The 17,812-nt window shown below is 48.2% G+C and overlaps 1 protein-coding gene and 1 pseudogene across 1 annotated transcript; both read left to right on the top strand.

Annotated features, from left to right (window-relative positions):
* Window positions 1-3,308: 3,308 nt before the first annotated feature.
* Window positions 3,309-3,869, top strand: LOC109561205 (glycine cleavage system H protein, mitochondrial pseudogene; annotated as a pseudogene).
* Window positions 3,870-10,502: 6,633 nt separating this feature from the next.
* Window positions 10,503-13,956, top strand: CLEC4G (C-type lectin domain family 4 member G). The gene is made up of 9 exons (XM_019964260.2): window positions 10,503-10,598; window positions 11,162-11,263; window positions 11,567-11,620; window positions 11,807-11,869; window positions 12,022-12,126; window positions 12,459-12,548; window positions 12,763-12,911; window positions 13,034-13,149; window positions 13,408-13,956. Exons 1-9 carry the CDS (start codon window positions 10,544-10,546, stop codon window positions 13,544-13,546), a joined length of 873 nt encoding a protein of 290 aa, XP_019819819.1. The 5' UTR covers window positions 10,503-10,543; the 3' UTR covers window positions 13,547-13,956.
* The last annotated feature ends 3,856 nt before the right edge of the window (window positions 13,957-17,812 follow it).

Raw genomic sequence — 17,812 nt, 5'->3', positions numbered from 1 at the left:
AAAGGTAAAAAGGCAACTCTTCTAGCCAACTCATTGGAAAAGACCTTGATGCTGGGAAAGATTAAGGGCAGGAGGAGAAGCGGGCAACAGAGGATTAGATAGTTGGATAACATCACTGACTTAAGGACATGAGTTTGAGCAAACTGCGGGAGACAGTGAAGGACAGGGAAGCCTGGTGTGCTTCAGTCCATGGAATTGCAAAGAGTTGGACAGAACTTAGTGATTGAATAACAACAAAAAACATAACTGAAATGCAAAGAGATTTGTGCAGTGTATGAGAAGGTGCTGTGAACATGTCAATAGTGGTCTGCAAAGTTTTGTGCTGGAGATTTCTTGCTGAATGTTGTTCCATAGTCAGGTAGATCAGTTGAAATTGATATCAATCAAATCAATACATTCATTGAGAATAATCAATGTTATACCACATGAGAGATAGCCAATACACTCAAAGTATTCAGGTCAAGTGTTGAAAATAATTTGCACCAGCTTGATTATGTTAATCACTTTGATGTTTGGGTTCCACATAAGTTAACGGGGGAAAAACTTTCTTCACTGTATTTCCATATGCAATTCTCTACTGAAACATAACAAAAATGTTTCATTGTTTTAAATGACAGTAGAATTTTAAAAAGTATATATATTTATTTTTGACTATGCTGAGTCTTCATTGTGGGACACAGGCTTCTTACTGCCATGGCTTCTCTTGTGGCAGATCATGGGCTCTAGGGCTTCAGTACTTGCAGCACGGGGGCTCAGTAGTTGTGGTACATGGGTTTAGTTGTTCCATGGCATGTGAGATCTTCCCAGACCAGGGATCGAGCCCATTTCCCCTGCATGGGCAAGTGGATTCTTAACCACCGGATGACCAGGGAAGTCTGAAACCACTCCATTTTTCAAACAAATTGTGATAGGCGATGAAAAGTGGATACTGTGTGATAATCAATAATGTGGAATGGAATAGATTTGGGGGCAAGTGAAATGAACTACTATCAATTACAGCAAAGGCCAGTCTTCATCCAAAGAAGGTGAGGACGTGTATATGGTGGGATTGGAAGGGAGTCCTTTATATGAGCTCCTTTTGGAAAACCAAACGATGAATTCCAACAACTACTTCTCCCAACTAGACCAACTGAAAGCAGCATTCCATGAAAAGCATCAGGAATTAGTCAACAGAAAACCCATAATCTTCCATCAGGATAACACAAGACCACATGTTTCTTTGATGACCAGGCAAAAACTATAAGCGCTTGACCAGGAATTTCTGATTCATCTGCCGTATTTGCCAGACATTGAACCTTCAGATGTCCATTTAGTTCAATCTTTACAAAACTTTCTTAATGGAAAATTTTCAATTCCCTGGAAGACTGTAAAAGGCACCTGGAACAGTTCTTTGCCAAAAAAGATAAGTTTTGGGAAGATGGAATTATGAAGTTGCCTGAAAATGGCCGAAGGTAGTGAAACAAACTGTGATTATGATGTTCAATAAAGTTCTTGGTAAAAATATAAAACTGTGTCTTTTAGCTTTACTTTTTAAACTGAATGAACTTTTTGGCCAACCCAATACATCTTGTAAAGGGTATATTTGGGATTTAAACCCAGGAAGTTTGACTCAACTAGTAAATAACACCATGTCTTTAAACCAAAAATAGTAGAAAGAACAAAACAGAACCTATTTTTTAGAATCAGACTAGCTAAGGTAAGCCTGGAATGTAGAATCAGACTAGCCCATGGGGTATATCTAAGGTAAGCCTGGAATGGACCAGAAATGGATATAAAAGTACAACAAAAATAGAACAGCAATTAAAATAATTTTTTAAAACCCCACTGTGTGTGCTTATATGGTAATATACTGAGAGATCTGGGGAAAACAGCCTCTTAAGGAAACATGACCCAAATAAAAGTTGAATTTCTGAAAATGTAGTTTGGGGACTTCCCTGGTGGTCCGGTGGTTAAGAATCCACCTCCCAAGGCAGGGGACTTCTGTTTGATTTTTGGTCCGGGAAGTAAGGTCCCACATGCCCAGGAGCAACTGCTGAGCCCTCACTCCACAACTAGAGAGTCTGTGTGCTGCAATAAGAGATCCCACATGACACGATGAAGACCCCTGTGCCACAACTAAGAACAGACACAGGCAAATAAATAATAAATAGATAAAAAATAGACAAATTATAGATTAAAATAGTTTATTAATCATTCTTTTGTCTTCTCGATATTTTGACTAAGAAATCCTTTCTACCTGGATATTTCCCCCAACATTTTGCTTTTCAAATATTTAGATTTAGATCCAGCTGAGCTGGGGTTTGCTGTCTTATTTGCCATGACTTGGCCTTCCACGGGGCATGGTACACGGTAGGCACTCAAATATTTGTTAAAGGAATTCACGAGAGGCCAGAGAAGGCAGTCATTAAATACCTATTCAAAGAGTTTGGGTGAAGCTTAAGATAATGAGTTCCTGGGATGGTGGATATGGGTCTGTATCTCAGCCCACATGTCCCTTGGTGAGAGTGAGTGCAAAGAGACAGCTTTGGCTTCTGGGTACCTGGATCCAGAAGGCTGCCCATCTCATTGGTCAACCCATAGAGACTGGTCTTCAATAGCGCCACCGCGTGGTTTGGAAAGGAACTGCAAAAGTGAGCTGAAAAAGTCCCAGTCTCCATTGGGGGTGGAAGCCTTTCTGCTCAGTCTCCTCCCCTTTGGTTTTTAGGGTCACTAAACAAATCTGGAGAAGGCAATGGCACCCCACTGCAGTACTCTTGCCTGGAAAATCCCATGGATGGAGGAGCCTGGTAGGCTGCAGTCCATGGGGTCACTAAGAGTCGGGCACGACTGAGCGACTTCACTTTCACTTTTCACTTTCATGCTTTGGAGAAGGAAATGGCAACCCACTCCAGTGTTCTTGTCTGGAGAATCCCAGGGCCGGGGAGCCTGGTGGGCTGCTGTCTATGGGGTCGCACAGAGTCGGACACGACTGAAGTGACTTAGCAGCAGGAGCAAACAAATCTAGTGGAGGTGATGGAATTCCAGTTGAGCTATTTCAAATCCTGAAAGATGATGCTGTGAAAGTACTGCACTCAATATGCCAGCATATTTGGAAAACTCAGCAGTGGCCACAGGACTGGAAAAGGTCAGTTTTCATTCCAATCCCAAAGAAAGGCAATGCCAAAGAATGCTCAAACTACCACACAATTGCACTCATTTCTCACGTTAGTAATGCTCAAAATTCTCCAAGCCAGGCTTCAGAAATACATGAACCGGTCCCGCCCCGCCCCCGCCGGCCTGGGTGCTCTAGGTGCCGCGCGGAGACCCTCTGCACCCCTGCGAACATGGCGCTGCGCGCGGTGCGGAGCGGGCGGGCCGCGGTCGGCAGCCTGCGCGCCATCTCGGCACCCAGCGCGCCCTGCTCGCCTCGGCCCTGGGGACTGCGAGCCGGTGCCGTCCGGGAGCTGCGCACCGGCCCTGCTCTGCAGTCGGTGCGGAAATTCACAGAAAAACACGAATGGGTAACAACAGAAAATGGTGTCGGAACAGTGGGAATCAGCAATTTTGCACAGGCAGCTTTGGGAGATGTTGTTTACTGTAGTCTGCCTGAAGTTGGGACAAAGTTGAACAAACAAGAGGAGTTTGGTGCTTTGGAAAGTGTGAAAGCTGCTAGTGAACTCTATTCTCCTCTATCAGGAGAAGTAACTGAAATTAATAAAGCTCTAGCAGAAAATCCAGGACTTGTCAACAAGTCTTGTTACGAAGATGGTTGGCTGATCAAGATGACATTTCAGAACTAGATGAACTAATGAGTGAAGAAGCATATGAGAAATACATAAAATCTATTGAGGAGTGAAACTGGAACCTCTAAATAAACTACTTTGAAACAACAACAACGACAAAAAAAAAAAAAGAAATACATGAACCATGAACTTCCAGATGTTCAAACTGGTTTTGGAAAAGGCAGAGCAACCAGAGATCAAATTGCCAACATCTGCTAGATCATCGAAAAAGCAACAGAGTTCCAGAAAAACATCTATTTCTGCTTTATTGACTATGCCAAAGACTTTGACTATGTGGATCACAATAAACTGTGGGAAATTCTGAAAGAGATGGGAATACCAGACCACCTGACCTGCCTATTGAGAAACCTATATGCAGATCAGGAAGCAACAGTTAGGACTAGACATGGAACAACAGACTGGTTCCAAATAGGAAAAGGAGTACATCAAGGCTGTATATTCTCACCCTGCTTATTTAACTTATATGCAGAGTACATCATGAGAAACGCTGGACTGGAAGAAGCACAAACTGGAATCAAGATTGCCCGGAGAATATCAATAACCTCAGATATGCAGATGACAGCACCCTTATGGCAGAAAGTGAAGAGGAACTAAAAAGCCTCTTGATGAAAGTGAAAGAGGAGAGTGAAAAAGTTGGTTTAAAGCTCAACATTCAGAAAACTAAGATCATGGCATCTGGTCCCATCACTTCATGGGAAATAAATGGGGAAACTGTCAGACCTTATTTTTGGGGGCTCCAAAATCACTGCAGATGGTGACTGCAGCCATGAAATTAAAAGATGCTTACTCCTTGGAAGGAAAGTTATGACCAACCTAGATAGCATATTAAAAAGCAGAGACATTAATTTGTCAACAAAAGTCCGTCTAGTCAAGGCTATGGTTTTTCCAGTGGTCATGTATGGATGTGAGAGTTGGACTGTAAAGAAAGCTGAGCACCAAAGAATTGATGCTTTTGAACTGTGGCGTTGGAGAAGACTCTTGAGAGTTCCTTGGACTGCAAGGAGATCCAACCAGTCCATTCTAAAGGAGATCAGCCCTGGATGTTCATTGGAAGGACTGATGCTAAAGCTGAAACTCCAAATGTCTGGCCACTGCATGCGAAGAGTTGACTCATTGGAAAAGACCCTGATGCTGGGAGGGATTGGGGGCAGGAGGAGAAGAGGATGACAGAGGATGAGATGGCTGGATGGCATCACTGACTCGATGGACATGAGTTTGAGTAAACTCCAGGAGCTGGTGATGAACAGGGAGGCCTGGCGTGCTGCGATTCATGGGGTTGCAAAGAGTTGGATACGACTGAGCAACTGAACTGAACTGAACTGAACTGAAAGATTCTTGGACAATTCAAGAGAAAGGAGGGGAAAATCTGAGCTTGAGAATTAGGAAAGTAGGAAAGTCATTGATTAGAAAATGAAATTAATTTATGGAACATTTTGTTCTAGTAATGTAGTAATTGGAATTCTTAGTTTCATGTGTGACTTCTATGAGGGCAGAAATTGCAGCTGCTTCTTTTTGACATCTACAGCTCCTTGGTCTGGCACTTAGGAGGTGTTAAATGAATGTTTGTTAAATAAATGAGAGTAAATAGCGAAGATTTTGCACCTGCTATTCCCTTGGGTTGCAATGTGCTTCCTCTAATATGTTGAGGCTATTCTCTTGTTTCTTTTGGATCTGTGCTTAAATGTTTCCCCTGCCTTCCTTCCTTCTTGCCTTGCATCTTTCCTCCCTTCCTAACTCTTTCCTCTCTCTCTCTTTCTGGCTTAATTGAAATACTGTTCACATACCATACAATTCACTCTTGCGATGCAATGGCTTTTATTATATTCACACCATCATGCATCCATCGCCATAACCAACGTAAGAACTTTTCATAATCCCTAAAAATAAGACCCACACTCTATAACTATCACCCTCCACTTTGCCCCCAATCACTCCTAGCCTCTGTTATTGTTTAGTTGCTAAGTCATGTCCGACTCTTTCTGACCCCATGGACTGTAGCCCACCCGGCTCCTCTGTCCATGGGATTTCCCAGGCAAGAATACTGGAATGGGTTGCCATTTCATTTGTCAGGAGATCTTCCCAACCCAGGGATCGAACCTGAGTCTCCTGCATTGACAGGTGCATTCATTACCACTGAACGACCTGGGAAGCCCCACTCCTAGCCTTAGGCAACTGCCAATCTATTTTTGCCTCTATTTTTTCTGGATATTTCTTACATGTGGAGTCATATAATATATGGTCTTTTATATCTGGCTTCTTTCCTTTAGCATAATGTTTTTGAAGTTCACCCATATCATAGCATGTATTAAGATTTCATTCTTTTTATGGCTGTGGCATTTCATTGTTTAAATGTACCCCAGGACAGTTGGCTTAGTTCCACTTTTTGGTTACTATGAATCATGCCGCTATGATCATTCAGTGTGACAGTTTTTATGTGGATGTATCTTTTCATATTTCTTGGAAACTGCTGGGTCACATGGTAATACTATGTTTCACTGACGTAAGAACTGTCAAACCACTTTCCAAAGAAATGTTGCATTTTCAGAAGACCCTTTCCTGACTGTCTTAAAACAGCTGCCCCAAATCATGCACTATCTGCTTACCCTACTTCATTTTCCCTTCATTCCTTGGTGGAATAGTATAGAATAGTGTATATGCTTACTGCTCTGCAACAGTACAATATATGGCACATATTCATTTGCTGTCTATGCAAGATAAATCACCCTACTTCTTGGGGCTTAAAACTGACTTGTTACTTTTCACAATTCCACGGGTTTAGGGGGTGACTCCTTTGCTGGTCTTGCCTAGAATCAGTTGGGTTGTTGCCCTGGGGTGACAGTTGAACTGGCCGGACAAGCCAAGAGGATTTTTCTCGCTGGAGGCCATGGGGACTGCCTTCCCCTCCACGCGGCCTCTCATTCTCACCCAGTAAAGTCAGAATCTCTAACCAGGAGACCCGCAGCACGCCAGGAGCACGCGGGTGGAAGCCGCAAAAACGCACGGGCGCCCCCGGACTCACGTGGTGGCGCTTCTGCACACCCATTGGTCAAAGCACGTCGCGCGGGCGTTCTAGATTCTGACTGAGAGGAAATCGATTCCACTGGAGGGGAGGAGTAACGAAGTCACAATGCAGGGTTTTGTGTAGGAAAGCTGTGAGATTTGGTCCGGATGTTTCAGTCTTGCACAGTAACTAAGAGAATTGGCTGTGTTGCAGGAGGAACATGGCTTTGGATTAGGGCACAGACGCGTTTTGGCTAAATCCTGGGTGAACTACCTTTCCTGTCTGAACTTGTGATTCCTTCCTGTGAAGTAGAAGCAATCCAGTTTTTTTTTTTTTTTTTAATTCACTTATTTTGGCCGTGCTGGGTCTTCTTTGCTGTGTGTACTTTCTCTAGCTGTGACAAGTGGGGGTTACTCTCTCCTTGTGGAGCAGGGACTCAATAGTTGTGGTCCACCGGCCTAGTAGTTGCCCAGAACGTGGGATCTTCCCAGACCAGGACTTGAACTCGTGTCTCCTGGGTTGGCAGGTGGATTCCTTACCACTTGAGCCATCACAGAAGACCCAGCAATCCAGTTTTATAATCACTCTGATAATCCTCCTTTTAGTTATCACCAAGAATGCTTTCAAATTGTGGTGCTGGAGAAGACTCTTGCAGGGTGCCTTGGGCTGCAAGAAGATCAAACCAGTCAGTGCTAAAGGAAATCAACCCTGAATATTTATTGAAAGGACTGATGCTGAAGCTGAAACTCTGATGCTTTGGCCACCTGATACAAAGAGCTGACTCCTTGGAAAAGACTTTGATGCTGAGAAAGATTAAAGGCAAAAGGAGAAGGGCGCAGCAGTCGCTAAGATGGTTAGGTAGTATCACAGACTCAATGGACATGAATTTGAGCAAACTCTGGGGCATAATGGGGAACAGAGAAGCCTGGTGTGCTGCAATCCATGGGGGTCTCAAAGAGTCGGATACGACTTTGCCACTACACAACAAAAACAAGAAAACAGGTTAAAATCAACATTTCTAAGACTCTTTCTCTCCCTGAATATGGGTAACCCATTTAACTAGAGTTTTCAGTTGATCTTGGATGGCCAGTTATAGAAAGATTATAATAACAGTATCAACAGCAAAAATAAAAGCAGCTGCCTCTTATGGAACCCTGCCAGGCTGAACGTGTTACTCTGCAGGTCTCTTGAAACAGCCAGGGAGTCTTTGGGTCACCCCAGAAGCAGAGCCTAAGGATTAGAGGACTTGTAGTTTACCTGGGAGATGGTTCTAGAAGCCCCTGGAGGAATGTGAGGATAGGAGAGGGAAGGGAAAATGCTTGTATAGGATGTGCTCAGGTGAAGGTACTGCTGTGGGCACCTGGGGCTGAATCTCACTGGGGACCTTTGGGAGTTGGTGCAGAACACACGACTCCAAGTTACACTAACGAGTGTCTTCCTTTAAAAAAAATCTTGTCTTTCCATTTTATTTGATCGTGTAATTCTCTCTCATTCCTGCCTGAGACAAGGTGAGAGAATAGGAATCAGATAACAATTTTAAACAGAAAGTGGATAAGGTTTGTTATTTCTGAGGGTTGTTGAGAGGTTGTGAGAAGGTGGAGTGTGTAAACGCATCTATGCTGCTGCTGCTGCTGCTAAGTGGCTTCAGTCGTGTCCGACTCTGTGTGACCCCATAGACGGCAGCCCACCAGGCTCCCCGGTCCCTGGAATTCTCCAGGCAAGAACACTGGAGTGGGTTGCCATTTCCTTTTCCAATGCATGAAAGTGAAAAGTGAAAGTGAAATCGCTCAGTCGTGCCCGACTCTTAGTGACCCCATGGACTGCAGCCTACGGGGCTCCTCCGTCCATGGGATTTTCCAGGCAAGAGTACTGAAGTGGGGTGCCATTGCCTTCTCCGAAATGCATCTATAAGGGGGGCTAAAATGCAGGAAGTGCTCCTTACCAAAAAAAAAATTTTTTTTCCTTTTCAGCGAAGCCCACCCAGGCCACATTACTTGCTGGTCACTGCTCCAGACTGGCACTCCAGGGCTCCTTGTCCAACTTGATTGTTCTTCCTTTTCTTTTGTAATACTTGTGATTTTTTGTTTATTTCATATTTTATTTTTAAATACTTTTAAAATTTTATAGTGGAGTACAGTTGATTCACAATGTTGTGTTAGTTTCAGTCTTACAGAAAAGTGATTCAGTTATACATGTACATAAATCTATTCTTTCACAAATTCTTTCCCCAGTTAGGTTGTTACAGAGTTCCCTGTGGTGCACAGTAGGTCTTGTTGGTTCACCATGTTAAATATAGCAGTGTGTAAATAATCACAAATTCCCTAACTATCCCTTCCCCCACCCTTCCATTCTGGTAACCATAAGCTTGCTCTTTAAGACTATGAAGCCTGTTCCTGTCTTTGCTGTGGGGGGCTGTCCTGTGCATCGTAGGATGTTGAGCCCCATCTTTGGCCTCCATTCACTAGATGCCAGGAGCACCCCCACCAATTGTGACAACCACAAATGTCTCCTGACTTTGGTCCATATCGGTGGGGGAGATGAATCGCTTGGAGTTTAGAGCCACTATACTATTCAGCTTATCTTTTGATTATGTTCATTGTTGGCTGTTCCCACATCCTGAAAGTGAAAAGCGAAAGTCGCTCAGTTGTGTCCAACTCTTTGAGACCCCATGGACTGTCCATGGAATTCTCCAGGCCAGAATACTGGAGTGGGTAGCCTTTTCCCTTCTCAAGGGGATCTTCCCCACCCAGGAATTGAACCCAGGTCTCCCGAATTGCAGGTGGATTCTTTACCAACTGAGCTATCAGGGAAGCTCCTACTGGAATGCTAACTCCAAGGGAAAAGGAATTTGCTTCTTCGGGGCACTGACGTAGCTTCAGCTCCTTGGCACGTGGTAGGCATCCAATATTAGTTGAAAGAATGAGTGACATTTGGAGGGTTTTGTGCCTGGGGATGGTGTCAAGGCTTGCCACATATTACTTCATTTCTTTATCACAGCATTCCTTGGAGGGAGGCCTTGTCCTTGTCCCCCTTTACACAGAGGAGAAAAACAGGCTTCTAGAAGTTGCATATGGATACCCTATACATACACACCCAATCGTAGAGTCCAGAAGCTTAGCTGACTGCCCCTCAACAATCAGCAATGTTCTCCCTTCTGGCCAAAGAGGACTGAATGAAGCTCAGGTCAGATGCAACTTCTAGCTGGCACATGCAGCAGAGCTGAAAAGGGATGAGCAGCTGGCACAGGGTGGGGTAGAGTGGGGGGCACACCTGAAGGGGCTTTCTCAGGGACCAGAAGGGAGTGGCCTTGAACTTGACTGGGTTCAACCTGTCTCTCTCTGAAGGAAGATTGGTGCCAGACCTATAAGAGATGTAGACTGGGCTGGAAAGCAAAGCCCCAGCACACTCTGGGGAGTGTCGCTGGAGTGTGTACTTGGTGATGGTCCAGCCGGGATGAGCAGCCTGGAGATGCTGCTGCTGCAACCAGGCCCACACGCACGCACACACTTCACTCTCCAGCCCTCCCTCCCCACTTCTACCCCTCCACCCCCTCCAACTCCCCACTTCCCCTCCCCACCCCTCCCTTACTCCAGCCTAGCCCAGCCCAGCCCAGAAAGGGTCCATCTCTGTGATTGGTCCGTGGTTCTCGGTACCAGGAATTGAGACCAGGAAGATGGGAAGGAAGGAAGAGGGTGGGTAGGGTGGGGGGAGGGATGGGACTACTTTTGTATCTACTCCCAGAGCTAGGCGCCTGCTCACCATGGACACTGCTGGGTACAGCAAGTGGGACGGCAGGCTGGAAGAGGTCCCCGGAGGTATGAGCAATGGGGCTGCCTCAGAGGTCCCCTTGGGTCCCTCTCTGGCCAGTGGTTTGGGGTTTGATGGGGAAGGGAGGGGCTTCCCAGGTGGTGGTAGTGGTAAAGAACCCCCCTGACAATGCAGGAGACATAAGAGACGTGGGTTCATTCCATCCCTAGGGTGGGAAGATCCCCCAGACGAGGGCATGGCAACCCACTCCAGTATTCTTGTCTGGAGAATCCCGTGGACAGAGGAGCCTGACGAGCTACCATCCATAGGGTTGCAAAGAGTCAGACAAGAGTGAAGCGATTGGCACACACGTATGCACACGTGGGGGAAGGGAGACGCTCAGCCACGAGAGAGCTTTTGTAGTGGGTACAGGAAAGACACCACCCATCCTAGAGTCAGCTGGACCTGGTTTCAAATTCCAACTCTGCCGCTTAGGGGCTGTGTGACCACAGGCAACTTAGTGCACCTCTCTGAATCTCAGTTACCTGGGAGAAACCCAAGTGACTGGGGCTCAGTCCTGGGAGCCCAAGGATCCAGGGAAGAGCTCAGGAGTCCGTCTGTGTTATCCCAGGGCACTTGGGACGCTGGGGACGGAGACCCCTTTTCCTGCTCTTCGCTCTCGTGGTCATCACAGTCCTGTGGGCCCTCATTCTCAGCGTCCTGTTTTCCAAGGGTGAGTGACTGGACGATGGGAGATGGCGTGTGCACCGCCCCCCTCACCCCCACCCCCACCCTCACCCCCACCCTCACCCCGCAGAGAACATAGACGTTTTCTGCGCCCCAGGGCTCACCAGCCAGATCCGGAGCCTCTGCCTGGTCTGAGTGCGAGCACCCACATGTGCGAGTCTGTGCCCCGTGCATGTGCCTGTCCGCCCATGCTGCACGTCCGTCCGCCCCCTGCTGTGCACCCCATGACCCGGGTCCCCGCACTCCCAGGGGCCGAGGGGAGAGTTTTCGAGTCCTCCTCTCTCCGCAGCGTCCACCGAGCGCGGGGCGCTGCTTGACCTCCAAGACGGGCTGAGCGCAAACGGTACGGAGAGAACAGAGGCTCTTGCCAAAGTTCGGGGGCAGAAGGGTCTCGGACCCGGGTGTCGGAGTAGTGGGCGGGAGCGCGGGGATCCCACGGTCCGCGGGGCTGGCCCTGGAGTTGGGTGGGGTCCTGGGAGTCCCCGAGGATGACCTGGCGTGCGTGCGTGCGGGCGTGGAATCGTTCCAGCCTCCAAACAGACGGCGGTGCTGGGTATCTTGGAGGAGGAGGTCCGAGCGTGCAATAGCTGCTGTGAGTGAGATGGTGGTGGTGGGCGGGGGGCGAGGGGGCGGGACTTGTGGCCGGGATTGGAGGAGGCGAGTGGGAGCGGGGGCTCGCGGCGCGTAGGGGCTGGGCGGGCTGACCTCAGGTGTCCAGCTCCCATCACCTCACCCCCTCCCCAGGCCTGAGGACGCAGGCACAGCTGCAGACAGTCAGCAAGGAGCTTACAGAGGCAAGGTCGAAGTTGTTGCAGCAGGAGAGTGCCCTGAAAGAACTGAGCGAGCGCGGTGAGGGCGGGACCATCCCTAACCCCTCACCCCTGCTGTTACCCGAAACTCGATTCACTCTGGACCCTTCTGTGCACCCCCCCCTACACACCTAACCTGTGATCTTGACCATTGACCCAAATAGTGTCCCCCATCCTGACCCTGACCTGTGGACTCTAACCTTAACTGCAAGTCCTAACCCTAAGTATAACGGGCACCCTACCCAGCTCTAACAGTCCTTGACAGTAATGTCATTCGTCACCTTGGCACTGACCACGGACGTGGATGCTGACCTTAACTAATCATGATCTTACCCTTGATCCTGACCCTAGCTATAATCTTCTCCCTCTCAGTGACCCAGAACCTGGCTGAAGCGGGGAGGGACCGTGAGAACATTCGCACTGAGCTCTTCCGGGCACTGGAGCAAGCCCGGCTTGGGAACAGTGAGCAAGCAGGGAGGGCGGCAAGGGGAGAGGATCAGTGGACTCTGCCCGGGGTTCCCTGATCCGCCTGGCCCCGCCCTTTGACCTTGGCCTGGTCTCGGAGGTTCCAATCCTGGGCCCGGGATAGGGGGGTTGTCCAACATCCCCCTCTCCAATCCACTTCGTCTGCTCCACTTGGGAGCAAATCACCTCTTTGACCCTCGCCACCCTGCAGGCTCCTGCAAGGAGTGCCCCGAGTCGTGGCTGCCGTTCCAGGGTTCCTGTTACTTCTTCTCCACGCTGCGGGCCACGTGGGTGGAGGCACAGCAGCACTGCGAGCGCTCCGGCGCGCACCTGGTGATAGTCGGAGGCCTGGAAGAGCAGGTGCGAAGCCCCGGCTGCCTGGGAGCAGGGAGAGCGCTGAGTTTACCCGAGGGGGCGTGGCCCGGGGTCGTAGGGGGCGGGGCGGGACGGATGCCGCCGGCTCAGTTTTCCCCACTGCCTAGGGTTTCCTGAGTCGGAATACGCGTGGCCGCGGTTATTGGCTGGGCCTCAGGGCCGTGCGCAAGGTGCGCAGGATCCAGGGCTACCAGTGGGTGGACGGAGTCGCGCTCAGTTTCAGGTGAGAGAAGGGACCTGGGGAGGCAGACCGTTCGGATCCTAGGGGAAATGCTTCGGCCAGGTCATAGGGTCTCCTTAGGGCTGGGCGGGCCAGACCCCAGGAACTGACTAGGGTTAAATTCTGGGCTGAGAAAGTTATACACCAAGGTGCATACTCAGGTTAATTCTCAGGATGTGAGATCCAAGTACTAAACAGGCTAGAACTCGGAAAGTCCTAGCTTTTCAGCAACACCCCCTCTCCCCTGCCAAACCACTGCAGCCACTGGAATCGGGGGGAGCCCAACGACTCTATGGGGCGCGAGGATTGTATCATGATGCTCCGCACGGGGATGTGGAACGACGCGCCATGTGACAACGAGAACGACAACTGGATCTGTGAGAAGAGGCTCAGCTGCTGACCTTGTCCCTGGCCCAGAGCCGCGCCCACTGGCACTTGTCCCATCGCCTGAGCCGCTCACCTTCCTGGCTCCGCCCACCACCGTAAATCCCTTCCCCACCCAACTCTAGCAAGAACCATGGTGCCACCCACAGTCCAAGCCAGTAACTGCACGGGGAGACTTTCGCTCCAACCTCGCTGCAACCCCTCGCCCATGGACCTCACCAAGTCTGCTCCCGCTCCAAAATCTGAGTTCCTTGGACCCGTGATCTGACCCCCATCTCCCTCCCTAACCAAGGCCCTGCGACTCAGGGATGGAGCTGTTTGATTTACTTGCTTTTTTACCCCAGGTGAGCTGCCTCAAAGATAGGGGATTTTGTGAACCTTCTTGGCAGCCCCAGGGAGCATCAATAAATGAGAAAATGAATCTTGGCTCCTGCCTCTGATCTAAGCTTTATCTCAGAGACTCTGATGTAATTCATGTGAGTGACCCTGACCTCAGGGGCCCGTGTGCATGCATGTGTCTGACTCCCACTTCATGAACTGTGGCCTGCCAGGTTCCTGTCATGGGATTTCCCAGGCAATATACTGGAATGGGTTGCCATCTCCTTCTTCAGGAAATCTTCCCGACCCAGGGATTGAACCCACATCTCCTGTGTCTCCTGTATTGGCAGGCGGATTCTTTACCACTAGAGCCACCTGGGAAGCCTCCAGGGCCTGATGATTCCCCTCCCCCCACACCCGAAACCCAGTGTGTAAGCTGCATTGGGCCAGGGGGGTTGTAGAGCCCTGGGGACACAGGAATGAGCCAGACCCTGTCCCTACGCTCTGGGACAATGTGACCAGTGACTAGATTGAGGAATACATGGAGGAGTCTCCTGTGTCCCCAGAAGAGGGACTCTGCTGAGATGCTGCCGTGCTGGCCCAGTTCCCTGAGGACACTGTCACCCTGTTGAGATTATAGGTAGCCTGACACAGGCCCTGACACAGAGATGGGAGAGGGGCAGCTCGGATCTGATGAGCAGACTCCTTCTGTCTCGGGCACCCCAGGTCCTGTGGGGAGTTCAGGAAATATATCCAGAAAAGATGGACTTTGGAAGAACAATGGGATTTCAACTCTGGCAATGGAGCTGGGAAGGGAGGGCTTTGCAGATAGAGGGTGTTGCTGAGCCCATTTCGAGGTTGGGGGAATGTGAGGAGCACACAGCCTGAATTTATCAACTGGGGACTTTTTATCTGAACTTACCCAGCATTCCTGTCCCGGGGACCTGGAGGCTCTCCCAGGTTTTCCAGTGGAGACAAGTCCAACTGTGCAACTGAGGGGAGTGACAGGCTAGCAGCATTTAGTTCAGTGCAAAGCTGAGTCCAGAACTAAGCTGCCCAGCCCTGAGAGCATCCACAGAACAGGAAGAGGAGGGATCAGCACCGAAACTCCCTGACCAGGGGGAATCTTTCATTGTTGTAACCAGGAACCCCCTCAATCTGTCTCTGAATCCTCTAAACTGCAGCCCAGAGCAAGGCACTGACCTTGCCCAGGAGCTGTCTGAACTTCTGGACAGATATCGTACCTAGTGGACTGTTGGTCAGACTGATGGATTTCCGGATAGTCAACTAGGGAAAGTGTATGAGCGTCCTACTGCTGCTGTAACAAATGTCCACCAGCTTGGTGGCTTGAAACAATATACAGCTATTTTACACTTGTGGAGGTCAAAATTAGTTTCACTGGGATGAAATCAAGGTCACCAGGATCAGGGTCCCTCCAGAAACTCCATATGACCCAGCAATTTCACTTCTGGGTAGATATTCAAAGGAATTGAAAGTGGGTTCTTTAAAAAAATTTTGGCTGGACTAGGTCTTCGTTGCTGCACACAGGCTTTCTCTAGTTACAGTGCATAGGCTTCTTATTGGGGTGGCTTCTCTTGTTGCAGAGAACAGGCTCTAGGGCTCACAGGCTTCAGTAGTCATGGTGCAAGGGCTCAATTGCTCCACAGCCTGTAGAATCTTCCCAGACCAGGGATTGAACCCATGTCTCCTGTATTGGCAGGCAGATTCTTAATCACTGAACCACCGGCAAAGTCCTGAAAGCAGGCTCTTGAAAAGATATTTGCATACCCATGTTTATAGCAGCATTATTCACAATAGCCAACCGGTAGAAGCAACCCAAGTGTGCACCAATGGATGAATGGATAAACCAAACAAGCTCATCCATACAATGGAATATTATTCAGCATTGAAAAGGGAAGGAAATTCTGACACATACTATAACAGTATGCTGTGTGAAATAAACCACTCACAAAGGACAAATACTGCTGCTTAATGGATACAGAGTTTCAGTTTTGCAGGAGAAACAATTCTGAAGATCTGTTACAGAACAATGTGAATATACTTTTTTTGGCAGCACTGGGGATCTTAGGTCCTCTAACCACAGAGGCCTAACCACCAGCCCGCCAGGGAAGTCCCCAGTGTGAATATACTTAACACTCCTGAAGTGTCCACTTAAAAATGGTTAATGTGGTATGATTACAAGGAAAGAAGAAATGTTTGGATGGAGGTAGCTCTTTTTCATCACAAAATATATTCATCCTACATATAATACATTTCATAAAATTTTATGAAACATTTCATAATGTTTTTAATAAAACGCTGAAAAATGTAAAAAATAGTGGTTAACATGGTGAATTTCATCTTATGTGTATTTCTCCACTATTTCAAAATTTTTATTTTCACTTTATTTATTTATTTTTTCCACCAAGCCGCCCACCTTGTAGGATCCTAGTTCCCCAATCAGGGATTGAACTCATGCTCCCTGCAATGGAAATGAGAAATCCCAACCACTGGACCACCAGGGAATTACCCCCAATTTTTATTTTAAATGCACTTATTCGCAAGTTAACAAGTTTTGAGGACTGTATACAACTGTGTAGCCACCACTGTATTGCAGATATAGAACATCTCTGTCAGCCCCTAAAATTCCTTCTTGTCGCTTCCCTGTCAGTCCTCATCCTCTTCCTTCCCCCAGGCCACCAGGACCTGCTTTCCATCAGTATTGACTAGATTTGTCTTTCCTCAAATGCCATATAAACTGAGTCATACAGTGTAGAGTGCTGTAATTTGTTTCTTTTTTTTTTTTAATATTTATTTATTTTTGGCTTCAACGGGTCTTAGTTGGGCTTGGTGTTGGGACTCTAGTTGCAGCTCATAGGCTCAGATGCCCTGAAGCATGTGGGGTCTTAGTTCCCTGACCAGGGATTGAACCCACATCCCCTGCATTGCATGCTAGATTCTTAGCCACTGGACCACCAGGGAAATCCCTGAAGTTTGTTTCTTTTCATTGCAGATCATTTAACTATTGGTTGGCTGGACTGCCTTCTGTGTATCCAGTCACCTGTTGACAGATGTTTGGCTTGTTTCCAATATGAGACTATGAATGAAGCTGCTATGAACAATGTTTTTATGGATTTAAGTTTTCACTTCTCCTGGGCAAATACCTGGGAGTAGGTCAGATAGGTGAGGATTAACTTTATAAGAAATTGCCAAACAGTTTTCCAAAGTGGTTGCACCATTTCTGCACCCCCAATGCTCAGCAATGTCTCAAGCCTGCGGTAGCTGGAAGAGGGGTATTTTTTTAAAGATATATTTATTTGATTTTTGGTTGTGCTGGGTCTTCATTGCTGCACACAGGCTTCTCTAGTTGCGGCAAGCAGGGGCTACTCTTCATTGAGGTGCTTGGACTTCTCATTGCAGAGCACAGGGTCTAGGGTGTGCGGGCTTCAGTACTTGTGGTTCCCAGGCTCTAGAGCACAGGCTCAGTAGTTGTGGCGCACAGGGGCTTAGTTGCCTCGAAGCATGTGGAGGATCTTCTTGAACCAGACATCAAACCCGTGTCCCCTGCACTTTGCAGGTGATTTCTTAACCATTGGACCACCAGGGAAGCCTGAGGGTACTTTTGACCCAACAGAGTCTTCAGCAGTTCTAGAATCAGGTGGAGGGGCTTATCTAGAGAAAAGCAGGAGGGCCGGAAGTGAGGGTGGAAACTGAAGCTGATATTGTGGGAAGGCAGGAAGCACGGGTTGACACGTGCCTGATAACACATGTTTTCACAGGAAGATGAGACTGCGGGGCTGGGAAGCAGGCAGTGGGGGAGGGGGTCTCTGCTATTTGGAATGGCACTCACCCACTCACCCAGAGACAGATAGAAGGGTGGTTACTGCACCACAAAGGGAGGTCTTCTGGGGATGACAATAGATGGTGCTTCAGCAGACCAAGGAGGAGGTTGGCCCCAGAGAGA

This window comes from Bos indicus, chromosome 7 (assembly GCF_029378745.1).
Source record: "Bos indicus isolate NIAB-ARS_2022 breed Sahiwal x Tharparkar chromosome 7, NIAB-ARS_B.indTharparkar_mat_pri_1.0, whole genome shotgun sequence".
In the NCBI taxonomy this organism is placed as follows: domain Eukaryota; kingdom Metazoa; phylum Chordata; class Mammalia; order Artiodactyla; family Bovidae; genus Bos; species Bos indicus.
The sequence above is the reverse complement of the archived record's forward strand: the minus strand, read 5'-3'. Positions and strand labels throughout refer to the sequence as shown.

Bases quoted from the DNA above. Each gene is read 5' to 3' on its own strand.
- CLEC4G (XM_019964260.2), top strand. From the start codon at position 10,544: ATGGACACTGCTGGGTACAGCAAGTGGGACGGCAGGCTGGAAGAGGTC. The intron at 10,599-11,161 runs GTATGAGCAATG...GTGTTATCCCAG, and splicing joins GCTGGAAGAGGTCCCCGGAG to GGCACTTGGGACGCTGGGGA. The intron at 13,150-13,407 runs GTGAGAGAAGGG...AAACCACTGCAG, and splicing joins GGAGTCGCGCTCAGTTTCAG to CCACTGGAATCGGGGGGAGC.